The 27,551-nt window shown below is 48.2% G+C and overlaps 1 protein-coding gene across 1 annotated transcript; it reads right to left on the reverse strand.

The window, feature by feature from the left end:
* Nucleotides 1-20,435: 20,435 nt before the first annotated feature.
* On the reverse strand, nucleotides 20,436-22,744 carry LOC140218779 (neprilysin-1-like). Its single transcript, XM_072288538.1, has one exon. The coding sequence runs from the start codon at nucleotides 22,643-22,645 to the stop codon at nucleotides 20,969-20,971; it is 1,677 nt and encodes a 558-aa protein (XP_072144639.1). The 5' UTR covers nucleotides 22,646-22,744; the 3' UTR covers nucleotides 20,436-20,968.
* Nucleotides 22,745-27,551: the final 4,807 nt, after the last annotated feature.

Genomic DNA, 27,551 nt, shown 5'->3' on the forward strand with positions numbered 1-27,551 from the left:
ATAGGCGGATGGGGGGAGCCGGGTTTAGTTCGAGTGACCTTTCAGAGCTGCAAAGCAGCTTGGTTTGGGACCCACGTTACTTGGAACCATGCCAGGCTCTCGCTACACTTTCGGGAAGAGTCAAGCAGTGGCACAATAGCTCCACCTGCGGCGCACGAGGTGGGGGACGCCAACTTGATTGGACGTGCTGCGCCTCGGGAACGTGGTAGATGTGCTTCTGCGCTCCTTAATTAGGTGTGACGCTATTCGATGTGGTCTGGTGAATTCGAAGGAGTCTCAGAAAAAGGTCCCGTATCTAACAGTATTAGTCCGGCAAGATGGCACACCAACTTTGTACTTATAGTCTGACCGCGATGATACGCATAGACGCGAGCGGAATAACGAACGTCTTTTAAAGTCGGATTATAATGATATATTTTGTGTAACAATGAAAGGCGAAAGCATTTACGGCGCAAAAATAGTGAAGGTGAGGCAAATGTTGCTATCATTGATGATACGCTGGCATGTCGAGAGTAATTTGATAGAACGAAACGAGCTGCGCGATTCTGGACGGGTTGAATAATTGCTAAAGGTATAGTGTTTTTGGGGTCCCAAATTGAGCATGCGTAATATAATTTAGGGCGAACAAGCGTGTTATACAGTTGTAACTTTACTGATGTAGTTGTAGATAATTATATATATATATATATATATATATAGAGAGAGAGAGAGAGAGAGAGAAAGATGCGCACTGAGTTCGCAGGTTGCTATTACTGCCGGCACTGTGATTTGTACTTGACAGCTCGTCACTACTTGGAAAGTATAAGCTATAAAAGAAGCCAATCGAAGATCCAAGACGAGATTTTAATTAAGGAGTGGTGTAGCGCCCGCCTGGCTGCATTTGGTAACGAAAAGTGCATCGGGGTAATTCTTGACCAATGATAATTGGTCGAAACTTGTTGGCGGTCACAGGTTGCCCCGCTTTAAATGTACCATTCATAGACACGCTGCCCATCATCTTGTGCGCCCACAGTGTTAACAGCTTGCCCTTTTTATTTTCTGTCCTTTTACCCTTCGCGTTGAGTAGCAAACCAGGCGTTCTTGCAGAAGTCCGTACACGTCTGGCTGACCTACGGAAGTTCGTCAACAAGCCGGACTTCAGTAAACTGGGTGTTCGTCTGGTTGACCTCCTAAACGTTCGCTCTTTCCGCTTTCCCATAGTCTCGCGCAAGTAAAGATCGAGGCCCGTGCTGCATGCGAATAAACACGATACAGGCCCGAGGTGGCGGCGGGCGGCGAGAAGACCGTTCGCACTGTCGGAGGCAGCTGCTATCGGGTCCCAGCGAGGCTGGCTCGCAAATTCGCTAGCCTGCAGCGCGAGCGCCAATCTCGCGCTATATATCTTCGCACGCCTCTGCGGCTACTGTCGAGGACGCTGCGCATGTAGCATCCTTCTGTTTTTACTCCTATTGCCCTCTTTTCGATAATTTTAGGACGCAAGCGACTTTCTGCTTTTGCTGGCTGTCTTCTGTACGCCGTTTAGGTTCCTTTTTGTGTGTGTGTGTGTCCCTCCTCGGTCGCTCTGTTAAATGTTTGCCGCTTGCGCTTCCTTTGTTTCTTCGGTTGTTGTCGTTGACTTGCATACGGAGCAGTCGGCATTCGATGCATTGGTTCCCTCCCTGGAAGTTTATTGATTCGTGGAGTGTATGACGCCCTCAAGCTACACGGCAGCTGCGAGAGATGCCGTAGTTGAGGGTGCGCCCCGGATTGTTTTTGACCATCCTGGTTTCTTTGGTGCACTTAAATGAAATTACATGAGCGTGTTCGCAATCAGACGGCGTTTGAGTGCGGCCGCCGCGGCCGGGTATCGAACCTGCAACATCGTGCTCAGAAGGAGAGCGTTATTGGCGGCGAGGAGTTACGGAGTCGCCATCTATCGGAAGCGCCTCGCTGGTGTAGTATGAGGGATCACGTGGCGCGCTCCTCATAGGTTTTGCTGTCAGCGCTCACTGAAAACACCACGCGCGAGCTCTCCCGGACATTTCTGTAAGTTTTTCTGTAACGAGAGAAGTTTCTTAGAAGACAAATTTCTTTGCAGGATTAATCTTCCTCGACGTCCCTTTCCTTAACTTAATTTGTCCCTCTCCGTCGTCATTTGTTGCCAATCTCAAGGCAAAGAATCGTCTTCGCTGAAATAATTCTGTCTATTTGTGGCTGCAATTGGCACATTGCTGAGCCCGAGCACGTTTGCATGCTGATGCCGCTGACTCCGTTTTGACTGTGCTGGCTACAGATGCCGTACCGTTTTGCCTGTGCAAAATAGTACTCCGCCAAATGGTATATCCACGGCAATGCACGCACACCCCGGGCCCGTTGAGGCGATATGTCAGAGTTGTAGCCTTTGTTTCAGATATACGTAATCGGCGCTAAATAATATCACAACGGGGATCCTGAATAAAATTTCATTTGACCTGATTATTTACGACATAAATGGACACTAAATAGAAACAATAAATCAGTTTTGGCTATTCGTACAAAATTCTATTACAGTTAATATCGAGGTAAGAAGTTGATTATTGAGAGAAAATGCAAATAAGTTTCATTTTTTGAGTCTCACACCGAAACCTCAGCGCAGGTACGTGAGTGTGGCGTCACTGATTATAAAGCCTTTCTTTTTTCGTATTTGAGCTATCGTGGCTTCGTAAAATGTTTTAAATCTGGCTAAATTCAATGTTCGGCTCTTTTAGTATACAAAGTTGTCAATTTTGACTGATAAAAAATAAATATAGGCCCTAGCAAATGTTGTCGAAATCTATGACGTCACGAAATGACGTAACTTATCTCGTTTCGTCACACCCTTATTCGCTCGCAGGGGTGTAAATTATATTGCAGTGCACTCAAAAGGGCACGCGAAATCTCGTGGAACGTATCGTACCTTCCATGATTATTAAGACTCTTTAACATGACTTCTGCGGGGATTCCGTATGCCCCGACGACAACGGAATGGAAGCAGCCCAGCGACGGTAAAGACCCGATTAACACTGCAGAAAAGCGCTAAGCAAGTCATGTGGGAAGGCTCTGGACGTTCGTCGGCCCTTCGCTGAAAGCTCAGCGGAGCGAAACGGTTTCTTCGGCAAGGAAGGCTGAGACCATGCGTAAAGACGCCACGGTGGTTCGCCACTCCACACGAGGCCGCGTCAGCGTGCCAAAAATATGAACGAATTGCCTTCTCCCGTCCATTTATACTCGTTAGGGCTAGAGTGGTGGCGATGTCTCTTGCTTCGCACCTTTTTTTTGCAAAGCGGCGTTGTCTGCGAGTTGCTTCAGCTCCATCGCACTGGAATGTATACCGCTTTGGAGATAGAAGGGTGGTATAAACGCGTAAAAAAAAAAAAAAAAAGGAAGAAAGATGGAACGCTACTGTTGCGAAGTAAAACGGTGGCGTTCTCGAAGACCGCGACGTGTCTCGAAGGGCCAGCCGTTAATCTAGCGAGCGTCTATACTTGTCCGGATTTCTTCTCCGGAGTTGTCTCTCGTGCCCTGTAAAGTAAGGACGGACGCACGGACACGCTGAGCGGACGGCGTCCAATCATTTGTCTCCATTTTATTGCCACTTTATTCGGTGCATGCGGATGCGGGCACTGGGCGCTCAAAGGTGCGCCTTTGGATGGCATGGTCTCTTGTCCTCTCTCTCCCCTGGTCGGTTGCGCCTTTTTGGTTGTCCTTGCCGCATTGAACAAGTCGAATCAGTTTTGTGTGTGTGTGCGCGCTTGCGGGTGCGTGCGATGCGGGCCGTAATCTACTTTGCACTGCACTGCTTCGGTTTTAGCGCATTTTGCCTGCGCGGTTGTCAGGCGCCATGGGTATGTACACTGGCACTCCTGCTGGAAATGTCTTCGGGCTTGGTATTGTATATAAGCGCCTGCTGCCGTCGTCTTTATGCGTATGCGAGGCTTAGTGGGCGCAATCGCTATGCTTATCTCTTTATCCTTTGATTTCTTCACATTGCTGAAGTATTGGTCAGAACTTCGTTCTTCACGCATACTCTGCGATTATCCGTGTAATAAACCTTCGTGTATTTTTAAGAAGGCTGGTCAGTGCAGAGGTCTTTATTTTTTTTACGCTTCTCTCGCGGCTTTTCTCCCAAGTGAGTGAGTGAGTGAGTGAGTGAGTGAGTGAGTGAGTGAGTGAGTGAGCGAGTGAGTGAGTGAGTGAGTGAGTGAGTGAGTGAATGAGCGAGTGAGCGAGCATTGCGTTGCGTTGGGTTTTATGCTCCTACGAAATTTTTTATATCAGTCTTTTGGACTTGTTTCCGGACGCAATCTTTCGATTATGGGGAGACAGTGCTCACTGTGCATTAAATACGCTTTTAGTACAGGCGTCCGTGTACAGGAGGCGTCAGTCGGTTCTTGCAGACGTAGGAGAACGTGCTGTGAAGTGGACGTATAGGAAAAGCGAGCAACTGAGCTGTGAAATTGCGTCTGCGCCTCCGAGTCCTTCGGGCTGTTGCGTCGCCTCCGACCTCCCGGAAGCGCGGAAGGTTTGAACAAATTCAGGGCTCCCTGTTTTTTTCGAAACGTGATCGCTGCTTGCCTGACTCGCGGCCACAAGTTCGACCAAACAACAAAGAAGGAGAAAGGAACAGGCGCAGTGACCAGAAATAAGAGGAGGATTGTCTGTTATGCCAACAACGAAAAACTGCGCAAAAAAGAACAAGACAGGGAAAGACAGACAGACAGAGACAGACAGACAAGACAGACTTTTTTGCGCAGTTTTTCGTTGTTCGCATAATGTCATACCAACTAGCCCCTCACCGTACGCTTCTAGAGGATTGTCTGCTCGGACACGCAAAGAGGGCCCGGGGGGGGGGGGGGGGGGGTGAGCTCGGTGGAAGTGGGGGTCGGTGTGTAGCTTGCCGTTGGGAACGGGTTTACAACATTCGTGAGTTTCTTTTTTTTATTTTGGTACACGGATGGCTGGTTCGACACTCCGTCGTTTTGATTTAGTGCCTGAAAGGTTTTCCTTTGTTCTCAATCTTCACGTTGTTTTTTCCGCTTCCTTTCCAGACCCACATTCAGAAAAATGCGCTTACGGTATAGAACTGTTGTTTTACATTGTTTTTCTTAAGAGCAGCTGTCAGCCATTCGTGACGTTGGACATATTATTAGTGAAAGCGGGCGGCCAGCGGCATATAGCACTTGCGACAAAAAAGAAACCTTTGTGAATTCGTCTTCAGGGCCCGTATCCACAAACGAAAGTATATATTTGAACTGTTTGAAAGAGCAAATGCCATGCCGCAGATATTATTAACGAAGGTGGCTGGCCAATGGAAAAGAGAATTTAAGAACAAAAGGCTTTCTGAATTTGGCCCTAGATCTTTAAAAAATAATGACCATGCAGATCTCTAAATGTAAAGTGGTTGCAATCAACTCTCATCACTTTTGCCGCGTCGTTTACGCGTTGTTGTGCCATGCGGCTCTCCAGATCCGGGAAGATGCTATACCCGCGACATGCAGTTGTCACGCCTCCGTTAGTCACACCTTTCAGCAGCCCAAATTGGCCTGTCCACGCCGGAGTGAAGGTCTGTGCAAGGCTACGACTTTGCACGCCTGTCAGCAGCCCAAATTGGCATGACCACACCGGGGATCAGAGTCAGCGTGCCTTTTCCTACTTTCCTCCTTGGTGCCCAGGGATGGGCGTGCGTTTCCAACCGGGCGCACCGAAAGGGGCAACCAGCTCACCGACGCCGGGATTGGTATCCTGACGCCATCTGTCTCCTGACGCCAGAATGGTGGAAACCAGGAACAATGACGACGCAGGCATAAAAAGCGGATCCGGATGGCTGAGAAGAGGACGCCCGGAAACAGTGTGACTCGGACGTGCTAAGACACTACGATAGTGTGCTCCGATAGTTGGAGCCGTTTTGTAATCACAACCATGTACTTTTTAATATATTCCCTTTTCTTAATTTTCTTAAAACGCTGCTCGGAACCCTTTCTCCCGGCACCTGGCACGGAACCATCAATGGATACTTCGTTGGCTGCACGCACCCCCGACATTAAACAGTGGTAGTCACCGGTGAGATTGACCTCATGAAACTTGGGGCGTGCTGACAATCGCAACAGCGTGCTTTGTCGATCAGGCGATGGAAGGCGTGCGGCTATGACGTGTGAGCACCGCATTTCTTGCGTGAAGGCGTCGCAGTGTTAACTGCACTCGGTTAAGTGGCGCAATTAAGGTTTCTTTATTGTTTTGGCGCAATTTAACGAGCGATAACGCTTACGGGACTGGAAGGAGCATACGCAGGTGGAGCAGCGCTTTCAGCATACTCCCAGTCTCCTTTAAGATTTGCTTAAGTGGCGTCGCACATTCATGAAGCGTTGACCCGTTGACTCACCGTGGTTTCTCAGTGGCGATGGTGTTGGGCTGCTGAGCACGAGGTCGCGGGATCGAATCCCGGCCACGGCAGCCGCATTTCGATTAGGGCAAAATGCGAAAACACCCGTGTGCTTAGAGTTAGGTGCACGTTAAAGAACCCCAGGGGGTCGAAATTTTCGGAGTCCTCCCCTACGGCGTACCTCATGATGAGAAAGTGGTTTTGGCACGTAAAACCCCATAATTTAATTTTTTCTATAAAGCGTTGATTATCATATTCACTATCGCGTCTCTTTTCCTTTTTTTTCTTTTTGCAGAACAAAGAAAATCACCTGAAACGAAAAATATTGTCCTTATACCCACCCAGGATTATATCCAGAGTCCGCGAAGTAAGTCACTGTGCCTAAACTACAGCCGTCATCCTTAGTTCGGAGTCAGATACTGCTGTTAAGGGTGACCACTTGAAGGGATGCCAACGATAAAATAATAAAGTAAGCAGTTTTAGTAAATTACGCTCTCGAAACAGCAACGCGGCTGCTTCTAAATTGCGAAAGAGGTCTTGATAAGCCAGAAAACACGAGAAGACGTATGACATATATGAACAGCCAGTCTGCCCTGAAGCAACACCACTTAGGCTAGGTGGTGTTGCTTGAAGTTACTGCATCTTCCGTGCCTCTACCTATACTTGAACGCTCAATGATGTGCTCTACGCGCTAGACGCAGCCGATTGGATAATAGAGAGCTCTCGGAGGAAAAGATCCTGGGACGATGGCCTATGCATTCTTGCATGCGAAAGGCCACCGAAGCGCAATTCTTCTCTTCTTGAAGGTTACTGGTCTGTACAAACGCATGCATGGGACAGCGGACATTCCTGTGCGAATGTGTACACTATGACTGGCAGAGCTTTATCGTATTTATCCTCTTTCCTTCTTATCTATTCTTTTCCTTTCCCCTCCCCAATAGTAGGGTAGCCAACAGCGCACGTCCTTGGTTAACCTCCTTACCTTTCCCTCTTCGTTTATGTCTCTCTCGAAGTTAGTGCGCCAGCTCGTCGTGAGGGTGGGGACTTACAGCGCCTACTCGGGCACAGTTTCCAAAGACTCAACTTGTAGCTTCAAGATCTTATCTTTTTTTTCCTGCGCCGAGAAGTGCCAGAAGAGCAGAAAATACATTCAAATTGATGACGCCAATCTGATGCTTCGGCGCGGAATAAAAAGATAAAATGAAGGAAGTCGGCCTTAATCTTTTCAAGTCATAATCCGTTTCGGCCCCTCTTCCTCCCCCCTCCCTCCGATGAATAAAGATAGGGTATTGAGAAAATGCTGCACTAGCGACAGCTCAATTATAGCTGATATCGAGTGTCCTTCGAAAGTCTTCCTTCCTTTGACCCTCTGAAATCATTCGCTGCGTGGCAAGTAAGTCGTTCATTTTCCCGCGACATCTCACTCGACGTTTCTAGCGACCTATATATGCCGTTTGCTTCGATGCCATCGATACAGATTCAGTGAAAACACCCAGCGGTCACGCTCTATCATCGATAACAACTCGGCCAGATGGGAGGCGGTTTTCCGCTGCCCTCTTCTGGCCGACTAACTTTGGGCTGTCCAGCAGGCCCACGATGCGGCCGAGAGGCTTGGCACTTCCGGTTCCCACGTGGGAGCTGCCCGCTTCGCGAAGACTCACGATCTGCAGGACTTCAATGAAGCTTTACCGTACCATACCAGCTGGCGACGAGCCGGAACGATGTGACCGGTTCTTTTGAAACTGCTGCCCATATAGGCGCTTTTGTACAGAGCAACCACTACGGTGAACCTGCGAGTGTAGAGGTGACTGCTCTATCTGTTTGTACAACAGCTGTTACAGGTTTTAGTTCCAAAGCACATTTAAGAAATGAAAATATATGACAAACGCGCAGCAACTGTGTATTTTAATGAAAGTAGGGCTTTCCGCCGTGGCTATATATAGGACAACCCAGCTGCTGACCTGGCCTAATTTTGAGTTGCAAGTCACGCTTTGCAAGCGTGACATTGCAACGGTACTCCTGCACGCATGGCAGGCGTGATGCGCGGGGTTTCCTAACCCCTTAACCTAAGGGTGTAAAAAGTAACTTCAAATCACGTTACACGCCGCAGAATTCAAACCTATATAGTGCAGGAAGTGTGGTTACGTTGTGTAAAAAAAAAAAAGAATAACTCATATCGCAAGCGTGCAAATAGTTGCACCAAATACCGCTCGCTCAGCGTTACGGGTTTAAGAGGAATATACCGCGTGTGTGCGTGCGGACCATTCCTTCATTCGTCTTATTTCTCTCACTTTCCAGGGCTCTTGCGAGCTCGCCACTCCCATTCATCAGTGTCCTGGCGACTTTTGCGAGTGTGTCGTGCAGAAAGAAATAAAAAAAAAAAATAGAGAAGGCGTCTAGTCTGTATTTTAGATTGCCCAGTGGCGCCCCACGACCTTTCTTTCTCCGTTGCTCTCACGTCGCCTGTGCCTTTCTTGCGAACGCCCTCTCCTCGAAGAACCGGCACCGCTCGCAAGGTGCCGGATTAAATTCTCCGCGACAGGAAATTATTAAGACTTGGCTCTCTCGGGCACATCAGGCGCAACTGCTATCACCCAGCCAACGGAAGACGACCCGGTTCCTCGCCGCAGATTCTTGCTTCCGGTTCCTCTCACTATTGTCTCCCTCTCTTTCTTCAGAAGTAGCCGCAACGTTCCTCAAGCCTGCACCGCACGCGAACACCGTATAAAGCAAAAGGGTTGCTTTTCTTACATTCCCGCGAAAGGGGTGAACGGAAAGAAAATGGCAAGGAGTCTGCGAAGGCAAATTATAGTCGACACACTCCTTTCTTTTTTTTTTTTTTTTTGGTGTAGGCACCCACGCTGGAATTAGGTGATGTTGCTGTAGTGCTTTTTGTATAGGCGAAAAGGGGAGTAGAAGGAAGGAGACGAAGTTAGAGGCAGAGAGGAAATGAGAGGAGGAGGATAGGTGGACGAGATGAGTAAAGGGAAACGAAACCGAACCAGAATCAACTGACGGGCATTTCTTACGGCGCACGTCCAAAGCTAGATTGCTTGAGAAACAGGAAGAAGACCAAACAGAAGACGTATGAGATAGAACGAAGAGCAGGAAGGAGAAGAACCAGGAGTGTTTGAACAGCGACACGTCAGAATCGAATCGAATACGAATATTCTAGAAAACAACCACCACCTTCGACTATTGAATTGAATACCAAATGTTTTCTCACTTCGGAGTTGGGAGAGAGAGAGAAGTTTAATGATACGAAATGCTGAGAGGTCGGCCTGAGGTATATTCCTCTAGCCAGCTACTCGGCATTGGGGGAAGGGGAAGAGGGAAAGAAAGAGGGAAGAAAGAGGTGCGTGATTTGTGACGATGACAATAGAAGGAAGATGTAGAACATATGGCAAGCAATTTGGCATGCTCAAAGTCTGCAATCCAGGCCCGTAACTTTTAAAAAGTTCAGTAATGCCTGGATGGCCTTGAAACTCGATTGAACATCTGGCCAAGGGCCTAAAATAACATCCTCCGACAACGGTGCGCTGTCGAGACGCGTAAGGTCGTTGTCCACCCTTTCACGCTCTTCTACGTGCTTAGGGCAGTCACAAAGCACATGACCTATAGTCTCAGTCACATTGCACACCTCACAGTGTGGATACTCGGTGCGTTGCATGAGGTGGACGTATCCGCGCGTAAACGCTACCCTCAGCCTTAGTCTGTGCAGAAGACTGGAACAGCTTCGTTGAATTTTCGGTGGTAGCCTAAAATTCATGGTAGGGTCCAATCTCTGGAGTCGTCTACGGCGATTATCCGGATTGTCCCAGTGCTTTGCTGTCAATTTTCGGATGACACTGGAGAGGAGACAGTTGGCGTCCGCTCTTGAAAAAGGAATTGAAAGCAGTGACTCTCGTTCTTCGAGTGCTTTCTTCGCTTCGGCGTCGGCCAGTTCGTTGTCCTGTATACCACAGTGACTGGGAATCCACTGAAATGTGATGTGGTGGCCGTTTTCTTGCGCTAAAGTGTAGAGCTCGGCAGTTTGAAGAGCCAACACTCTGTAAGGGCTTTCTTTCAACACCACTCTAAGTAGTTGAAGAGCCGATTTTGCGTCACTGAAGACTGTCCATATTTGAGGAGGCTGTCGCGAAATATATTGAACGGCCTCTCTGATTGCCACTAGTTCCGTAGATGTTGTAGTCGTCTTGTTATACAGACGAAACCGTCGAATAACCTGATGCGCAGGCACTTCGGAGTTGAGTATAAAGGTTGAAGGCGGTTAATTTGAAAAAAAGAGAGCAGGGTTACTTGTACCATTTTTGATAAATGTAATGCCTTTCAAAAGTGGACGTTCAATATCAACTGAGGAGCTAAACTTGAATGGCAAAGAATGAGACACGTGGTACATCCGTAAAATTATACTGCTAAGAAAAAGTATTCTTTCTCTTTCTTTCTTCATCCGAAGAAGTGGAAACATTGTCGAAGACAAAAAGAAAGAAATATGTACTATTTGCAGCGTATGAGCTACAACAGAGCGTGTTACAATACCACGGACTGCTAGTTCGCGTATTAAGGCCTCTGTCCGTGTTTCGGCAAGAAATAATGCTGAGGGCCACTAGCAGCAAACAATCCTTGCCTGAACATCAACCATTAAATGATGATAGGCTCGATGTTGCGACGCTAACCTTGTCGGCACGCGTTGCCTTTCTGAAAGTTGTTACACGCCCTCTCGCGCTAAAGCGCTTTGTGTTTCATTTTCTTTTTTTTTTTGTTTTCGTTAGAGCCGTTAACGAACGACTCGGTGTCAGAATCCGCCTTACTGAGTTCGGGATAAAAGATAATATGCAAATGACTGTATGGGGACTTCCTGTCTAGTTGCAGGGTGGCTGCTAAAACAGCATCAGGACGGCACTGAAATTAGCATTGTCGCGACAAGAAATTAAACAGGAAAATAGGCAAGCAGAACAAAAAGAAGAAAAAAGGAAAACAAGGAAAACGTGAGAAACATTCGCAGGCGCGAGTAACACAATGTGTTAATTTTGATTTGTCTTGTTTCTTTTTGTATCGTTCTTTTCTTTTTTCTCCGTGGTAGCAGTTTCTCATAGCTGGAACATAAGGCTTGGGAAGATCAAGCCTTTGCAGTGCGGAAGAATTGTGATACGCAAAGTTTCACTAAGTTTTCTCACTCGTGCGGGAGGAGAACAAGTGCCGGGAGAAAACGCGAAGCCTGAGCTGACGTTGTGCGAGCGGCCAATTAAGCGTATGATTAATGGGTGCTGCTTGGAGTGCACCAAACAATGGCGAACCTTCATCTCTGTGATATGATTATACGCGCCACATGGAAGCATGCAGTAATCTGTCAAGGAGCTTATCGTTTCCTTCGTATGGCTTTAATTTTTTGGATCTTTGGCCCCGTAATGGCTTTGGTTTCTAGGCCAGCCCGCCGGGGCCTAAAAATGCGCATAACATTTGCGTTCCTTTCAACTTTTAGACAACGAAAGAAAGAAGAAGAGTATTTCGCACAGCGAGTTTTGTCACGAAAGCAGAAAAAGCGAAAGAAACGGTTCGTGCAGCTATAGCGCTGGGAATAGCGGCTTTCGCAAATTTCGCAAAGCTGAAGCCGTCGACTTTATTTTCGGCTAATGGATGCCGCCATCTCGCACCTGTTAAAAGCACAATTCCTCGATTTTGCGAGCAATGACGTGGATTTAACACGTTCACGCGAAACACCTGTAGTGCGTCTGGATACGAACATAATTATGCATACACATCGAATGTGATGCCGTGCATCGGGAGGCATCAGTGCTAGAAGCAACAAAATGGCGATACTCAAACGCTGCGTGACATACAGTCTTATAGACTGTTTTAGGTCGGCGTAGGTACTCGGAAGACGGGACTGTCACATGCGTCCAAGCAGTGCGGCGTTCTTTCGAGAAACTTGAAAAAGAAACGAAGGAACGCGCAACACGCTTTATTAATGAATGAATTAATTAATTTATTAATTCTGAACGCAACTGCTGCGACAGCAGCATTCGCCCATTGTGAAGACCACCATTACACTATACAGTGTGCCACCGTCTTGTTTTCGCCTGCCTGTTTCTTCTTCAAATAATTGGGGTCACCCATTACAAGGAGCTGGACAAGAACACAGTGGTTACAGGGCGGTTTGTAAGGGGAAGGGGTGCGATGGCACAAAAAAATCATTCATTTAAAGCAAGCGAGGTGGCCCGACTCAGTGGTGCCCTGGACTAGGGGCCCACCCAAGGCTGAAGAGGACCCAAAGTTTTCAAGAATGAAGACTTCGTCCTCAACTCGCTAATATCTTAAAGAAACAATAAAATTTTCCATTCCATTCCATTCATTTAAAGCAAGAATTTGACAACTAAATGTCTATTATAATATTTAAGAGGCAAATACCGGGTGTTTCTGCGAACACATTAACAAATTTTCAGAAGTTGCCTGTGGTAGATAGCACAATTCTAGTCCATAAGCTGGTCTACTCGAAGAGGCGGACATTATCTGTAAAAAAAAAAAAAAAAAAAAAAAAAAAAAAAAATGAAATGCATAATCGACTACTCAATAGATATTAACTGATTAAGTTTTGAGCTAGTTAGCTCATGGCACATATTGCAATTTACAAATCCTAGCCGGGAAGCTAGCAAGGCGGATCCACTTGTAACGAATTCTCAGGATGACAGCTGTTTCGAGGTATTAATTCCCGAACTTTGTGGAGAAACCCATTGGCGGTCCAGTTACTTTTGTGCTTCAGTGTTACAACGACGTTTCGTTAAGAAAGCAAGTGCATTCTTACCCCAAGTTTGACGGCGTATACTCGTAGACGGTGTGATCCACACAATTCTTTGCAGTCTCACACACTAGAATCTGTAAATTGCAATATGTGACATGTGGTAATTAGTTGCACACCTAATTAGTGAATTTCTGTTGATTAGTCTATTGCGGATTTCATTTATTTGTGCAGAGAATGTCCGCTTCTTCCAGCAGACCAGCTCATGGACTGGAATTCTACTATCTGTCACTGGCACCATGTAAACATATTTTAAAGTGTTCGCTGGAACACTGAATAATTGTGCGATACTTCAGAAACAGCAGTGTGGAGTATATAAATATGTTCTGCTTTTTCCTACTTTGCAATTGCACCCAAGGCTTCCTTTTTTGTATGACACGCTAACGTATGATGTGGAATTTCAACTACACACATGAGCGGACTTTAGCACCCCCAGATTCCCGCTAAGTGAGCAAGATATATTTAGTTAAAATGCATAGCTCAATGGAAACTTTTGTTTAATCTATTTTTACACTATTTAAATATACCTGGTGTTCTTCTTCGCCTGTGGCATATAGCATAAATGTACTCTTTGGGGCGGGTTACTCGAAGAGGCCAACATTACTTACGCTGCAAATTAAAGTATATAAATGACAAATTACGAAGATTTTAATGATAAAGTTCGTAATTAACTACTTTAACCAACAAATGAAATGTACGAATTGCAGCCAATGATCTCACAAGGCACATCCATTAGGAACGATTTTTGAAACTAACACCAAATTTTAGATAATCGTTGTCAAAATTGTGGGTAATATTGCACTGTTGTTCCACTTGCATTGTGAAAAATAAAAGTGCCTTTTTATGTATAGAATGCCAAAAATAATTGGAACACCAATTCATTTTGTGGCAAACGTTGAGAAGGCATATTTTGAAACTGGTGTTATCGTCAGAATTTGTTTAAAAGCTAATTTGTGAAACTTCGTTATTGAAGCAGGGTTTGGGTACAGGCTAGTTGGTAGCGCTTGTCTTCATCGTTCTTTTGGTCCCTGTCTATGTACGCACTGTAAGTGATGTTCACTATTGAGTCAAATATCCATTTTTAATTCTTGCGCAAATAATGTCTAAGTGCAAGAATACTCAATGCTGTTAATCACACACACACACCCACACACACACACACACACACCGTCGTACTTCATTGACATAATGTTGGTGCATCACGTTTATTTTCGTTCACACACACACACACACACACACACACACACACACACACACACACACACACACACACACACACACACACACACACACACACACACACACACACACACACACACACACACACACACACACACACACACACACACACACACACACACACACACACACACACACACGCCGTCGTACTTCATTGACATAATGTTGGTGCATCATGTTCATTTTCGTTCGCGTTGTGTAAAACAGGCGCATTTCTTTGTTTCCATCGTACAAGGTCAAAACACGTACCTGCTCAGCGCTACTGCAGCGAGGCATTTCAGGCGACTTTCAAACTTGAAGTCTGCTTACACATTCTTTAAATTAATTACTATTTTCCCGATGCTTTCTCGGGCCTCATTGTCTTTTGTTCGTACAGTTGTAACGAACAAGAGACAATGAGGCCTGAGAAAAAAAATGTATTCGAGTACCTCAGATCCCTTTAAACTCTTCGCTCGTTGCATATAGCCGCGCTTTCGACTTAGGCAGCCTCGATGAACTCCGCGGTAGCGTCCGGTGGTTGATTGGCCACTTGCCGGCTCCTAGCCTCGCGTGTATACTACGTGGCGCTTAAGGTCGGATGAATGTTCCAGAACCACCGCGTGGCACTGAGAGGCGCTGGCGAACACTCCCAGAGTTAATCTTGTACGCCTGCGCGAATACTTATGAAAGTGAACGCGTGAGTGTGTCCGCTTTGGTGTTGCGTAACTGGTCAAGCACCGCACGCGTTATGCGAAAAATGTGGGTTCGGCTTCCACCCGCGGCAAAATTGTTGTTTCGTCCCAGCTTCATTTCCCTTTTTCCTTATTATTTTAACGCTTCAGTTAAACATAATTAGTTTCCGCTATGATGTATCTGGCTTCGTTCTGTTTTTTTTCTTTCTCTTTAGATGGTGACAAACAAAAAATAGGGCCCCTCAGATTTCCACATTCTTCTCAATCAATCAATCAATCAATCAATCAATCAATCAATCAATCAATCAATCAATCAATCAATCAATCAATCAATCAATCAATCAATCAATCAATCAATCAATCAATCAATCAATCAATCAATCAATCAATCAATCAATCAATCAATCAAGTTTGTATACTTGAACAAACGCACAGGGGAGGAGATAGTGTGGTAATTGATTATACGGCTTCATATGTGAACGCCCCGTTCACATATGAAGCCGTATAATCAATTTGGCGATCAAAATGGCCCCCAGTACACGCGAATAAAGCGCACAGTCACCGAGCCTGCGCTATGGCGGTGTGTCACATCTGGGCGCGAACGCGCGCCACTCGCGCGAAGAGCGCTGCTCCCCGCCTCCGCTAATCCCGCTCCGGATTCGCGGCGCGCTGCTAGCCCCACTGCTAGCCCTCCGCAGGGGCCCGAGTGCTTCTCGCTCGTCCCGGTTCCGCGGTCCCGGATCCTCGGTCCACACGCGAACTTACCGACTCGCACCCTTTCGTGGGCAATCGGAAACGACAGGGCGCACTGCATGCCGGCCGGCGAGGTAGAATGTCGCGCTGCAACGCGGATCACGTCTTATCGCGTGCTCTGCAGCGGCGTGGGAATTCCGAAGCAAGACCCATTTGGGAATCAGCCCGCAGGGTCAGGTGGCCAGTTCGCTCTTTTTTTTTTCATGCCGGTGTCCTACTTGCTCATTTTTATAGTGCAAGGATAAGAACCTCCTGGAAGACATTAATAATTATTTTATGCTGCTTTTTACAGTAAAACACATCAAATTAAGTTAATAAATCACGCGTCACGCTAGTTTCCGCGCCTATATTGCTGCCCTCATACCGGCAACACCGGGGAGATGTCGCTCGAAGTCATCGCTCGCAAGGGGTACGATTTGTAGGCGACGAGCGAACGCGACAGCCATCTCCATCGCGTCGCTTGTCGCTGTCGCGCGCAAGATCGCTTGCATGGGGTTTATGCTTCAGAGTGCATCGGCATATTTTTAAGCTCTTCTCTAAAGTTAGCTGGGACGCCCTTATAGTTCCGCAGATGCGCAGCTGTCACAAGTGGTTGTAATACCACATATACCGGTCTTCCATCCTTTCCACCGCGTTTCTCATGACGTAGGCAAACTAAGGCAAAAAAGTATATCTGAGGCATGGAATCGGAGTGCCCCGAACGTGGTTTTCCCACTTCCTCAAAGCTTTCTTTTTTTCGTCAAAAATTACCTTATATTGTGCCGTCAGCGTCAGCTGGTTGGGAGCCGTTTCGCACTTTCCATCCCCACTCTTTTTCCAGAACAGAGCAAGAGCTTCCGCTTCTAAGGAACAGCGTTTACTCTATTGGCACCAGCCAGTGCTGTATCAGGATGCAACTTTGTGTCAATTACCGCAATTCACCTCAGGAAAGGTGTGGCTTTAAACTGCAGTGTTTTCTCTCTATCATCCATCTTCGGGTGTGCACAATGAAGTAAGGCTGAAGCGGGGCGTTTCGAATGGAAATTGCAGGGACAGTATCATTACAACGAATAAAATACGAATTAAATACATACGTACTGTGTACACGACTTGCGTGTTTGGCACGTCGGACAGCCGGTTCGATCGCACCTATATTGAATCGATTGCTATATCGCGCGAGGGAATCGCATGATACCCGCTCGCTGGCATGGAACACGCAACAAGTTTCAAGCCATACAGCGAATGTTGCACGAGAGAGAGAGAGAGAGAGAGAGAGAGAGAGACAGAGAAAGAAAAGGCAATTGATCGGCTGTTTGCATCTATTATAGATGCTGAATCCACGCCGTCTTCTACGCGTCGTTTATTGGGGAATCCGACTGCTGGTATCGCGCTGCACTACGTGCATATCATCGAGACGACGAGCGCTCCCCCCCTCCGCGTCCTTATGAAGTGTTTGCCCTTGTGCTGGACTTTTACACTCGCAGCGTTCAAAGTTCCACGAAGCTGCCTACCCCTTTCTGTGGGTCGTACTGAGAAGTCCGGTGGCACGCATCACCGACACTTCTTCCGTGACGAAAAAGTAATGCTACGCGGGTGACGTCAGCACCCACTCCGACTCTTTCCTGCTGGCCACAGGTCGCCAAACGGAGTTAAGGCAGAACCGGCCCAGTGTTAGAGGAGAGAGCCGCCACCAGACCCCTCGTTGGTCTGGTGGGCCCTTACGGCAACATGCACGCTGTTTCCTGCTATCTCTACATATTGGATACTGCTTTTTCGCTCCTCTTCATCTGTTCCTAGAGTACGTTCCTCATCCTCCACCCAGAGGTAACAACACTGGTGACTTAGTGCAGGGATTAGCATTGGTGATACGAGAGCTACACTTGGGGATGCAGCTTGCGAGTTCCTCTCGGGATTGCCGCGCGGGGCCATCTCGTGTTACGAATACGGTCATGAAATTACGGCTTCGTGACTACGACGGACTCTCGATTTTTACGAGGAAGACTCGGTGAGGCAGCCGCCCGAGTTAATGCATGCGAGATCGCAAATGTGTTCCCCGTAAACGCCTAAGTAAACTGAGTTTACTTAGATGTTTGGTAGCTGTGCGGTAACCGACATGAAGTGTAGAATGATGGGTCCGAAATTTAGAGGAAACGCGAGTACAGCTGGACAGCCAGCCAGTCAGCCGTACAATAGCAGTATATAGCGTTACGTCTGCAGTTGTTCATTGCACACGCGTAGGATATAATGCACACCATGCACAAAGAAGGAAGGAAATCAACTTTATACGAGGTCCTGCAGGCCACGAGAGCTTTGGGCTCTCATGGAGTGGGAGTGTCCCACGACGGAACAGGGAGGTTGAGTTTCCTGGCGGCGTCGTGGACCTGCTGGACGGCCCAGAGTTGGGGAGCGAGTTCTTCGCTCCGGATTGCTTCCATGCACAAAGCTACCCTTCGCTTTCGCAATTCGGCAACAGCCGGTCACAGTGGTGCGCACTTCACCTGGCGACACCTTTGAGAAACTTGCGCTGCCAGCAGAGTGACGCGTACCATTCCTTCCTTCAACCTGATAAATCACGAATCGCATCTGTATGCATATTTGAATTACTTTGTATTTCGCCGTTGCATTGAAAAACCGCTACTGAGGAACAAGCAGAACGCACCGAAAGGACACACAGCACGTGGACAAGCTCGAACTGACCACATTTTATTTCAACCAATCAGTAATTGAGCCGATCATTAATCCGCAAGCAGTCTTCACGTGTCGTCTGTGTCCTTCGGCGTGCGCTCTTGTTGCCCAGTATAGCGCGTTTCAACGGAACATTGTACAACCAGTTATAGCCTATACCGCAACCCTTTTACAACGAAGCTCTTTATGGCCAACCGATTCGTCCGTCCGTCTGTCGCCTGTACGCCGAAAACTACACCGGCGCAACCCCATGCGCATGTGCGAAAAAAAAAAAAAAAGAGATAGAGGCGCGCTATTGGCTGCGCTTATAGTGGTGTCGTTGCTCTCCGTCGCAGCCGAGCGCGCGCGCAGCAGTTTCTCTCCGGCTCCGAAATGGGTAGGCCACGCGTCATACGCACTCCCGAGACAGTTCGATTCTTGCACCCTTTACATAATCAGGCGGTCAACCAGTTCGTGCTTCTCCTCGCCGAGTGCTCTTACTAGGTTTGGTTGGCACGCCGCGATGCAGTTTTCGGGGGTCGGGCGCCGGGCCTTCACGAAGTGCTTGCGAAAGCACGGAAGGAGGTCTGGTTCCATTTCACCCGGGAGCGGCACCGCTTAGGCGAGAAGTTTCTCGAGGTGTGGGCCTGTCCTGCCGTGATTTTTGATGAGTCAGGTGGAAAGCTATCCATTAAGTTATGATGCATGCTCCTAAGGTCGCTCGACTCGGCCGTGTGTGCCAGTCGATCTACGGAGTTTTGTTTGGCTCAGTGGAACCCAGAGCTGGAACCGGTGGTGGCGCACCCGTGGGTGGTCGCGCTGCCCCGCGGACGGCTTCGGTGCTCTCCATGGTTGTATGCCTTGGGCTCTTTGGCATCAAGGCAGTCCGAGGGTCAGTCAGGCTTGAGTTCTGCAAGACCGACATGGCTGTTTGTGTGTTGAGTGCAGTAACTCTGTGTTGCTGCACCGCAACAGCCCCCTTGTCCGGGAAGGACCGTTGGCCCGAACCAAATCCCCCCGCCCAGTCAGTCCTGGTAGAGGGGGAGCACCGGGGTCAATGAAGCGAATGATGCTGGGTTTATGAGTACATGTAAGCTCACGGACGTGGCGCCTTCAAAGGTGCGAAGTCCTCTTCCCATCTGACAACGGTTCCCGAGGAGCAGGCAGCTTTCAATCCGCAACGCCGCGAGCAGAACCGGGAACGAGCACGTCTACGCCGTGCCGATGTTGCAGCCCGGGCACAAGAACAGGCTCGTGCAGACGAGCTCACCCAGCAACTGCGTACAGAGGATACGGCAGCCTACCAAGCCGTCGTTTAATGAACTGTCGGGATTAACCCAGTGATAAACACCAGGACCACACGTTTCAGTTTCGTTGGTTGACCATCTGTACGGTGCGCTTGGGCTGCGATTTCTTGCTTTTTGTCAAGCTCTACACTGGGATCTATCAATTGCTGCAGCAGCGCGAATTGGCCTCAGAAAAAAACGTTATAAATGTAAATATCTTAAAATGGGCCACTCGGTACTTCATTTGACTAAAGAAAAGGAGAACGTAAGAAGTATTCCTAAAACTTCTCACGTAAGAACCTTTGCTCATTGATCAGTGTTCGGGCTGGTGTGAAAACGAGGCAGTCGAGGCGGCGATTGCCAATCGCGGACGGCACTTAGGTGAAGAAAGTTTCGCACCATGCGTCCTGCCTTGTGGCGTGATTATGTTGCGAGAATTGAACACATACGCCTAACCTCGAGCTTAAGCATCGCTTGCAAGGATCGAACGAACATGTAAAGTTTTGGCGTATAGTTGTCTTTTCCCGTGAAGTTTATAATATAAGCAATGGCACGCTGGTGAAGTGACAGCCATCGCTATTTGAAGCAGGACACGGGTAAAAAAGCATCAAGACACCTATATTAATTACCCTGTAAACCTACAAAACAACAAAGTCACTAGAACACAAAACGACACATTCACTATTAGTTTAGTGGTGTCATCATGAACACAGATACAGGATGTTACGACTCCACAGTGTCAACCCGCCGTTAACCGGACTTATGGCGACATTCCCATAAGTATGCGAATAAAAAGAATATAATAATGGGAACGTTTCCTCAGATGAGCCAATACAAGCGAAACAAGTGACCGTATAAAGGAATGGTTCTTCGACCGCTCACGAATATCACGTGCTCGACTGATGTCACAAATTAATATACAGAAGCACGTCACTGAAGTTCTCGTCCCCGTAAACACTGCAAACTCAATGCAAAAGTTTCATCAAAATTCGCGACATCCAGCCAAATATTGCCTCACAAGAGATACGGGCAGCATAATTTACACGCAGTGAAGTTTACAAAATATACATAACAGAAACAGAATATACAGAAAAGAAAGTAGCGCATATATAACGTCCATGACAGAACGCAAAACACGGCGGCATAGTTAACCATGCGATATGGCGCTAACTGTACATAAACGGCCGCACCAATGGGCTAGAGGTCACACGAAGAAAGAACATTTTTTCTTCGGGTTCATTTTGCTGCCCTTTGGACATCTGTACGCATCGGCGAAAGCCCAGGAATTGCGAACGACCTTGTTGCAATCCGCAGCGATGCTACTTCTACCACCGGGGCTAGCGCATGTCATGTAGCATAGCGTCATGAAGAAAACCTTCAGTTCCGGCAGATCCTCGCTCAGGGCTGTGGGTTCGCTCTCGTTTCGAAAGCGCGATTCCTCCAGCGCGGAGTAGGCGATCTCCAGTGCGGGCACATCGGGAAACGCGCTCCCGCTGTCAGCGGCGCCGTGCTGGCATTGCGACCTGGCTCTGTACGCCTCCAACGCAGGAGCCGAGAAGGTGGAGTCGCCGAGCGCGCTACCGTTGGGTGCCCACCTGATCCCTTCGTCGTCGATGGCCCTGACTAGCTGCAAAGCCACGAGGAAGAGCACGCCGCCATACAACATGCCCTTGGTACCATGGCTGTAGTACGCTGGCTTTGCGACGGCGCCCATAGCCACTCGCACTGCGTTTGATATGTAGTCGTACTCGGCATACGTCGAGAAGTGGCTCCCGAGCAGCAGAAGTGCCTCGCTGAAATCTGGCGTCCGGTTCATTCGGGCTGCAGCTTCCAGCGCCTGGATCCAGTATTGGGCAAACGATGGCGCTTTCTCGGGAAAGTCGGCGTAAAGTCGCTCAAGCGTGTCGTTGTCCAGCAGAGACTGTGGCGGCCAGAGGGCCATCCGCATGGAGGCGGCCTTCTCGACAGCCCTCGCCCTTTCTTCGTCGCCCATCCAGCGGGCGCTGTTGATCTTTCGCACCGCTGCCGAGATAAGGCTATGAAAGCCGGCGTCGATCGCCGTTCGGTCTTGGTCCGTGAACCGGGCGTGAAAGCCGAGGGCCAGGACGAGCACCTTGTAAGCGGCCTCTGTCTTGTGCGCACAATAAGCTGGCAGGTACTCTTTCGCCTTTTCTCCACTGCCGTAATAGCCCACGAGAATGGAGTAGTCGGCCACGGGGGCGTAATACTGTAGAGCCAGCCACGTTATGTGCATGTTGAGCTGCACTTCACTGTACTTGGCCAGTAGCTCAGAGACCGTCCTGATGTACGATACGTCGCTAACGGCAATCTCGTCGTCGTCGGTTAGCGCCGGCTGCAGCGACATGCCTCTCTGGAATGCCTCGCGCCACAGGGTGACGGAAGCGTTCGGAACGTAGGCGCGTACTTTGCCGAAGGAAAACAGCGCGGGGCTCTTCCGAGGGGACGCGGCCATGATTTGCAAGCTATTGAGCACGTCTTTTTCAATCTTGAATATCTCGTTGACAAGCTCCTCGTTTACGTATGGGCGAGTGGTGGCATTCGGATGCAAGAGTGCCAGGTACTGCTTCCAGTACTGGACATAGGACTGCGCGACCGTCTGGTGTTGGTTAAGCAGAATCGAGAGGTACAGACCCGGTCTGACTAGGATGCGTCGCTTGCCGCTGAGGGAGGATTCCAGCATGTTGACCGTGATCCAGAAGTGCAGCTCCCACTTGTAGCTCAGCAAGACGAGCATACTCAACGGATCCTGTGGCTTCGTGGGTGGCTCCGGCCATTGCATATTGTACTGTTTGATGTGGTTGAATATTAAGGCCATCTGCGAAAGATTTGCAGGGAAGTAGCGCCGGCACATGGTGTACATTGCGCGCGGTTTCCTTGCCGCGGTAAGGCTTAGCGCGCCCCTTCTCAAGGTGTTGTCGAAGCGGTCGTACCAAGTGAAGCGCAGGTCATCTATGACCGATCTTGCTTGTTCCCTGTGCGTCCGCGACGCCCGCCACGCAGAGCACACGAAGGCAGCGAAATCCTCGCAAGGGTCGAGTTTCGGGTCGAGGCGGCTGGTGAGCAGCATCGCGTGCTGGTCGCAGTCTTTGGTTCGGCATAGGTTGGAGGCCACCGCAATAGGCTTCTTCGCGATGGCTACGAACACGGCAAACATGAAGAGCCCGCTAACGCCCACACATGCCACGGTGAATGCGATTAGCTTCCTTGTCGGGAAATTTGTCCGTCTTGACGTGCCTGGCTTCGCAGTCGTCTCTGCCTGCAAGAAAGGTTATTGCAAATGCGATTAGATCAACCAGTGCCTGTCCTGCACGGCAAGTGAAGTTTGCCGATTGTCTGCCTACATGCATCAACGTCTGACTCTGCTCCAAGCGCAACTTCGATGCCGCGTAGGATGTTACCCAGTGCATGACGCAACTCACAAATTTTCCGAGATTCTCCAAGGCAAGGTACAGGTCCGCAGCAACGCGCTTCCTGGTTGGGACAGCAAATGAGGCCTTGGCTTTGGTGGCGTGTCCGTGGTTGCTTCGGCTGCCCTGTAAGCACGGGTTGGCAGCACGTCAGTGTTGAGCGCGAGAACACGTTAGCATGCCACAATGGTGCTTTCGCGTCGCTCTTCTACATTTTCAATTAAAAAGCAAACTAGCTGTAAGGAATAAGCCAATGCTCTAGGGATGCTGCGTTATCCTGTTGCCATAACGCACGATCACATAATACTGTAATAAGCTAGACGAGGTCAAGTCATACGGTGTCTTCCGCGATGATGTATCCAACATAAATCGTTTTCTATATAGCTTATTCGCCACCCCCTTTTCCCTTTTTGTTAAAAGCACAAGACAATTAACCTGAAATTTTTATATGTATACCAAAGGGTGGCCCATTGCCCTTTAGAGAACAAACACATACGATAAGATCTGCAACTCATCGTCAAAGAACATGAACCGCATTTATGCAATGGTATTTCTTTTGATGACGTAGGAATACCATGGTTATGCAGTGCCTGTCCATGCCTCTCTCTGCAGAATACCTCCCCAAGTGTTTATAAGGAAACCACTAACGTATAAGTGGAGAGCTTAATCAGTAGGAATTCTTTCTGGAGTCTCTTTCTCTTTAATGCCTTGATGCTCTTTCTTGTGTGAAAGAGTGCTGTACTTTCTTGTTCAGGTGTGTTGTTCATTATCTGTGCATTTTGACCACATTTATCTACATTGCTATGGAACCAGGTGACGTTGACAGAATATTGTTGTTCTAGTAGACATAAGCTGCCCTTAACTAAGATGCTCTATACTAACATGCCTAAAGCTAACGTATTCCACATAATAACACATGTACTTGTAAACTTGTACGCTAACAAAAAAGCTTGAGAACAAGTGAAGGACCACGCAACGTGCGATGGAACGAAACATATTAGGCATAACGTTAAGCGAGAGAAAGAGAGCGGTGCGGGTTAGAGAGGAAACGGGAGTGGCCGATAATCTGCCGTTGATATTATGAGGGCAAATTGGACCTGAACAGGATATGTAACGTGTAGGACAGCTAACTTGAGGTCCGTTCGAGTTACAGAATGGGTGGTACGAGTGGTGGTACTACTACTGCTACTACTACTACTACTACTACTACTACTACTACTACTACTACTACTACTACTACTACCACTACTACTACTACTACTACTACTACTACTACTACTACTACTACTACTATTACTACTACTACTACTGCTGCTGCTGCTGCTGCTACTACTACTACTACTACTAATAATAATAATAATAATAGCAATGGTAATAAGATCAGCGACACAGTTTCACAAGTTAATGTGACTTAAGCAGAGTCAGTAGTGCAGACATTATCAGTTTTACGAGAACGTGTTCATGCTGCATTATCACAACTGCTTTGGCCGCCGAAACGTCGCCGTGCGTCTTGACCTGCGGTGACTGTTGGCTGGGCGCCTGCTGCTCGAGCTCCTCCGCTGCGGTAGCAGCATGAGCCTGTGCTGCTGCCGGCGTCTCGGCGGGTTTCTCCCGGAGCTCGTCCGAAACACCAATGGGAGGCGTGCGGGGTTCTTGCCAGGTGTCGACAACACTGGCGATCGCGAGGTTCGCGCGCACTCCCGTGGCCACGTCGAGTCTCGGGGACGAACCGCCTAGCGGCGATGATTGAGCCGACGCCACCGCGGCCACGGGGTGCAGTTGAAGCTGGAACTCGGGGCTGGGTGATGTAAGCTGCGCGGGCGTTTTATTTTATGTGTAAATTGCTTAGAGAACGACCTAATTCGCCGTTAGCATATTTATTTATTTATTTCGAATACTCTTCAAGGCCCGAAGGCATCAGAGAGTGAAGTTGTCTAAAGAAATGCGACATACGCAGAACCAGTTAACAAACGGCATGGTGCACGGCAGTCTTAATTGAAGTTGATGGAATCTGGAAAGTGAGTGATGAAAGGGCGTGGCGGTGGTTCCAGTCGACGCATGTGCTGGGGATATAAAAGTGGCTCAACAGGTTCGTGGCGGCAGGCTGGCACTATTTACATTGAAGATATGGTCTCACAAAGGTTTAACGTATGTCGCGCGAAGGAAAACGGCGTCTTTCGAAACTCGGTTACACTGGTCGCTACCATGAAAAAAAAAAAAAAGAAGGTCAGACGCGAGGACGCTCGTACGATGCGATTAAATGCCGGGCAGATTTAAAGTTCTCTTCATGTGAACGACGCTGGACCTACGCGAATAGTTACTTTTACCTAATTATATCACAGCACTTCCGCGCATGTCTCAACGCATAGGTGATGCCCTCCAGATTGCCCGTGCATGTGCTTACACAATAACCTATTACCGCTTCGTTTTTCACCTATACGAGCTTCCCTGCCACGTTGCTGCCATCATTTGCAAAAAGTTGCTCATAAATTACGTTCTGACTGAGCTTTCCATACTAGAACATCTGCGTCTTTATTACATCAAGCTATGTTTTAATCTTATTAATATGTACTGATTTATTGACTGTGTTTATGTTATATTCGAAGGCCTGTTTTTGCTAGTTAATGTCTTACCGTATTTAGGTTTAAATGTATTTTCACGCGTGACTTTCTTCGATTGAGCACTTACTTATTGAAAATACCTCAAGGACCCTGTGCACAGCGTTTTACATGAGTGGTGGACGGAGTTGATGTTTACGGAGAAATTCTCAACGGCGGCTTTGAACTTAACAGGGTGGACGTGAAGGACAATGTTCGAGGGATGATTGTTCCAGTCGATGGTTATCTTGACAAAGAACCACTGAAGGTGCGTGACGGTGTGTCATATAACTACAGCGAGCATTGCAGCTACTCGCCTCTTCTTCGTCGTCTCATGCTGGTGTCAGTTAACATTTCGGTGTTGCAACCGCGCTTCTCCGTTTCGCGATTCTTTCTCGGTGTTTCTCGCAATTACGCCAAACACAGCAGAATACGATGACTAAACAACAGGTGATTAGTAGCAAATGCTTACGCATCATTTACATAAAACGTACAGGTGATTGTACACGTAGATATTTTTATTACTTTGCAGACCGCCTCGGTGGAGGGTATTAGATGAAAGATAGGTTACGTTAATGCAGTGTAATGCAAAAAGTTTTCTAGCATTTCTAGCAAGAGCGAGCAAAACATTTCTAGCAAGAGCGCTGGTTGCGACGCGATTTTATTCGTCCTCTACGCATTTATTTTTACATTAATGCGCTTTGTGACATTACGTGACTACACTCCACGCTGTTGAGATATTAAAATAGCAGAACGAACGAACGAACGAACGAACGAACGAACGAACGAACGAACGAACGAACCAACGAACGAATGAATGAATGAATGAATGAATGAATGAATGAATGAATGAACGAACGAACGAACGAACGAACGAACGAACGAACGACGGACGGACGGACGGACGGACGGACGGACGGACGGACGGACGGACGGACGGACGGACGGACGAACGAACGAACGAACGAACGCTTTCCGCTCCAAGAACTGCAATCGTGATAACGGTGGCTGAGTAGTTTCGAAAAATGCCCGATATAGTTTTGGGACAAGATGAACGTGACTTTGTCGTTCCGTGTCCCCAAGCCCCGCACCCGCTCGTCACTGGCCTCTTTTTATCTCACTGCGTCGCTGAATAAGATCGCCGATTGGTGGAACACTGCGCGAGCACGTTTCCGTATTCGTCATTGTGGAATTTAGAACATTGGATCCTTATACGTATATGAGTTGTATACGCATAGGCGCGGTTTGCATTGGAGCGACAGATCTGGCAAATTGTGCCCGGTTGTGCGCATTTCCCGCGCATGAAACGGAGTCAGTGTCGCCCGACAGGCGAAGCATTGACTGCTATAGCAAATTATTAAGCAACTATGGAAATCAAGGTCAGTCGTTTTATAAGCTGCATAAGCTACTGCAAACATTCACTTACTAAATTACCAAGCATATTGTCACGCGCGCACAGGCAAACACGAACACATCTCACTCGATGACCGCGGACACTCGCTGTCAGAACACTGACGCGAAGAAGACCGGTAGCAGCGGCGAGTGAATCACCCTTCTTGCTGCTTCTCGCTTTAACGCAAATTATATGGGCTCGCGAGGACACAGCACCTTCGAACCCGGCGCAGCTCACCTGCAAGCTAGGACGAACGCGGCCGCGCAAGCCGCCCCAGCGAGTATTAGACGCGCATTAAGCAACGCTCCACGTCGCATTCTAGAGGGCGCATATCTCTCTGTTCGCCCACTTGCGCGCGAAGACGGCGCG

This window comes from Dermacentor andersoni, chromosome 6 (genome assembly GCF_023375885.2).
Source record: "Dermacentor andersoni chromosome 6, qqDerAnde1_hic_scaffold, whole genome shotgun sequence".
NCBI lineage: Eukaryota > Metazoa > Arthropoda > Arachnida > Ixodida > Ixodidae > Dermacentor > Dermacentor andersoni.

Excerpts from the sequence above, each read along its gene's own strand:
- LOC140218779 (XM_072288538.1), bottom strand. The coding sequence starts at position 22,645 with ATGTACACCATGTGCCGGCGCTACTTCCCTGCAAATCTTTCGCAGATG.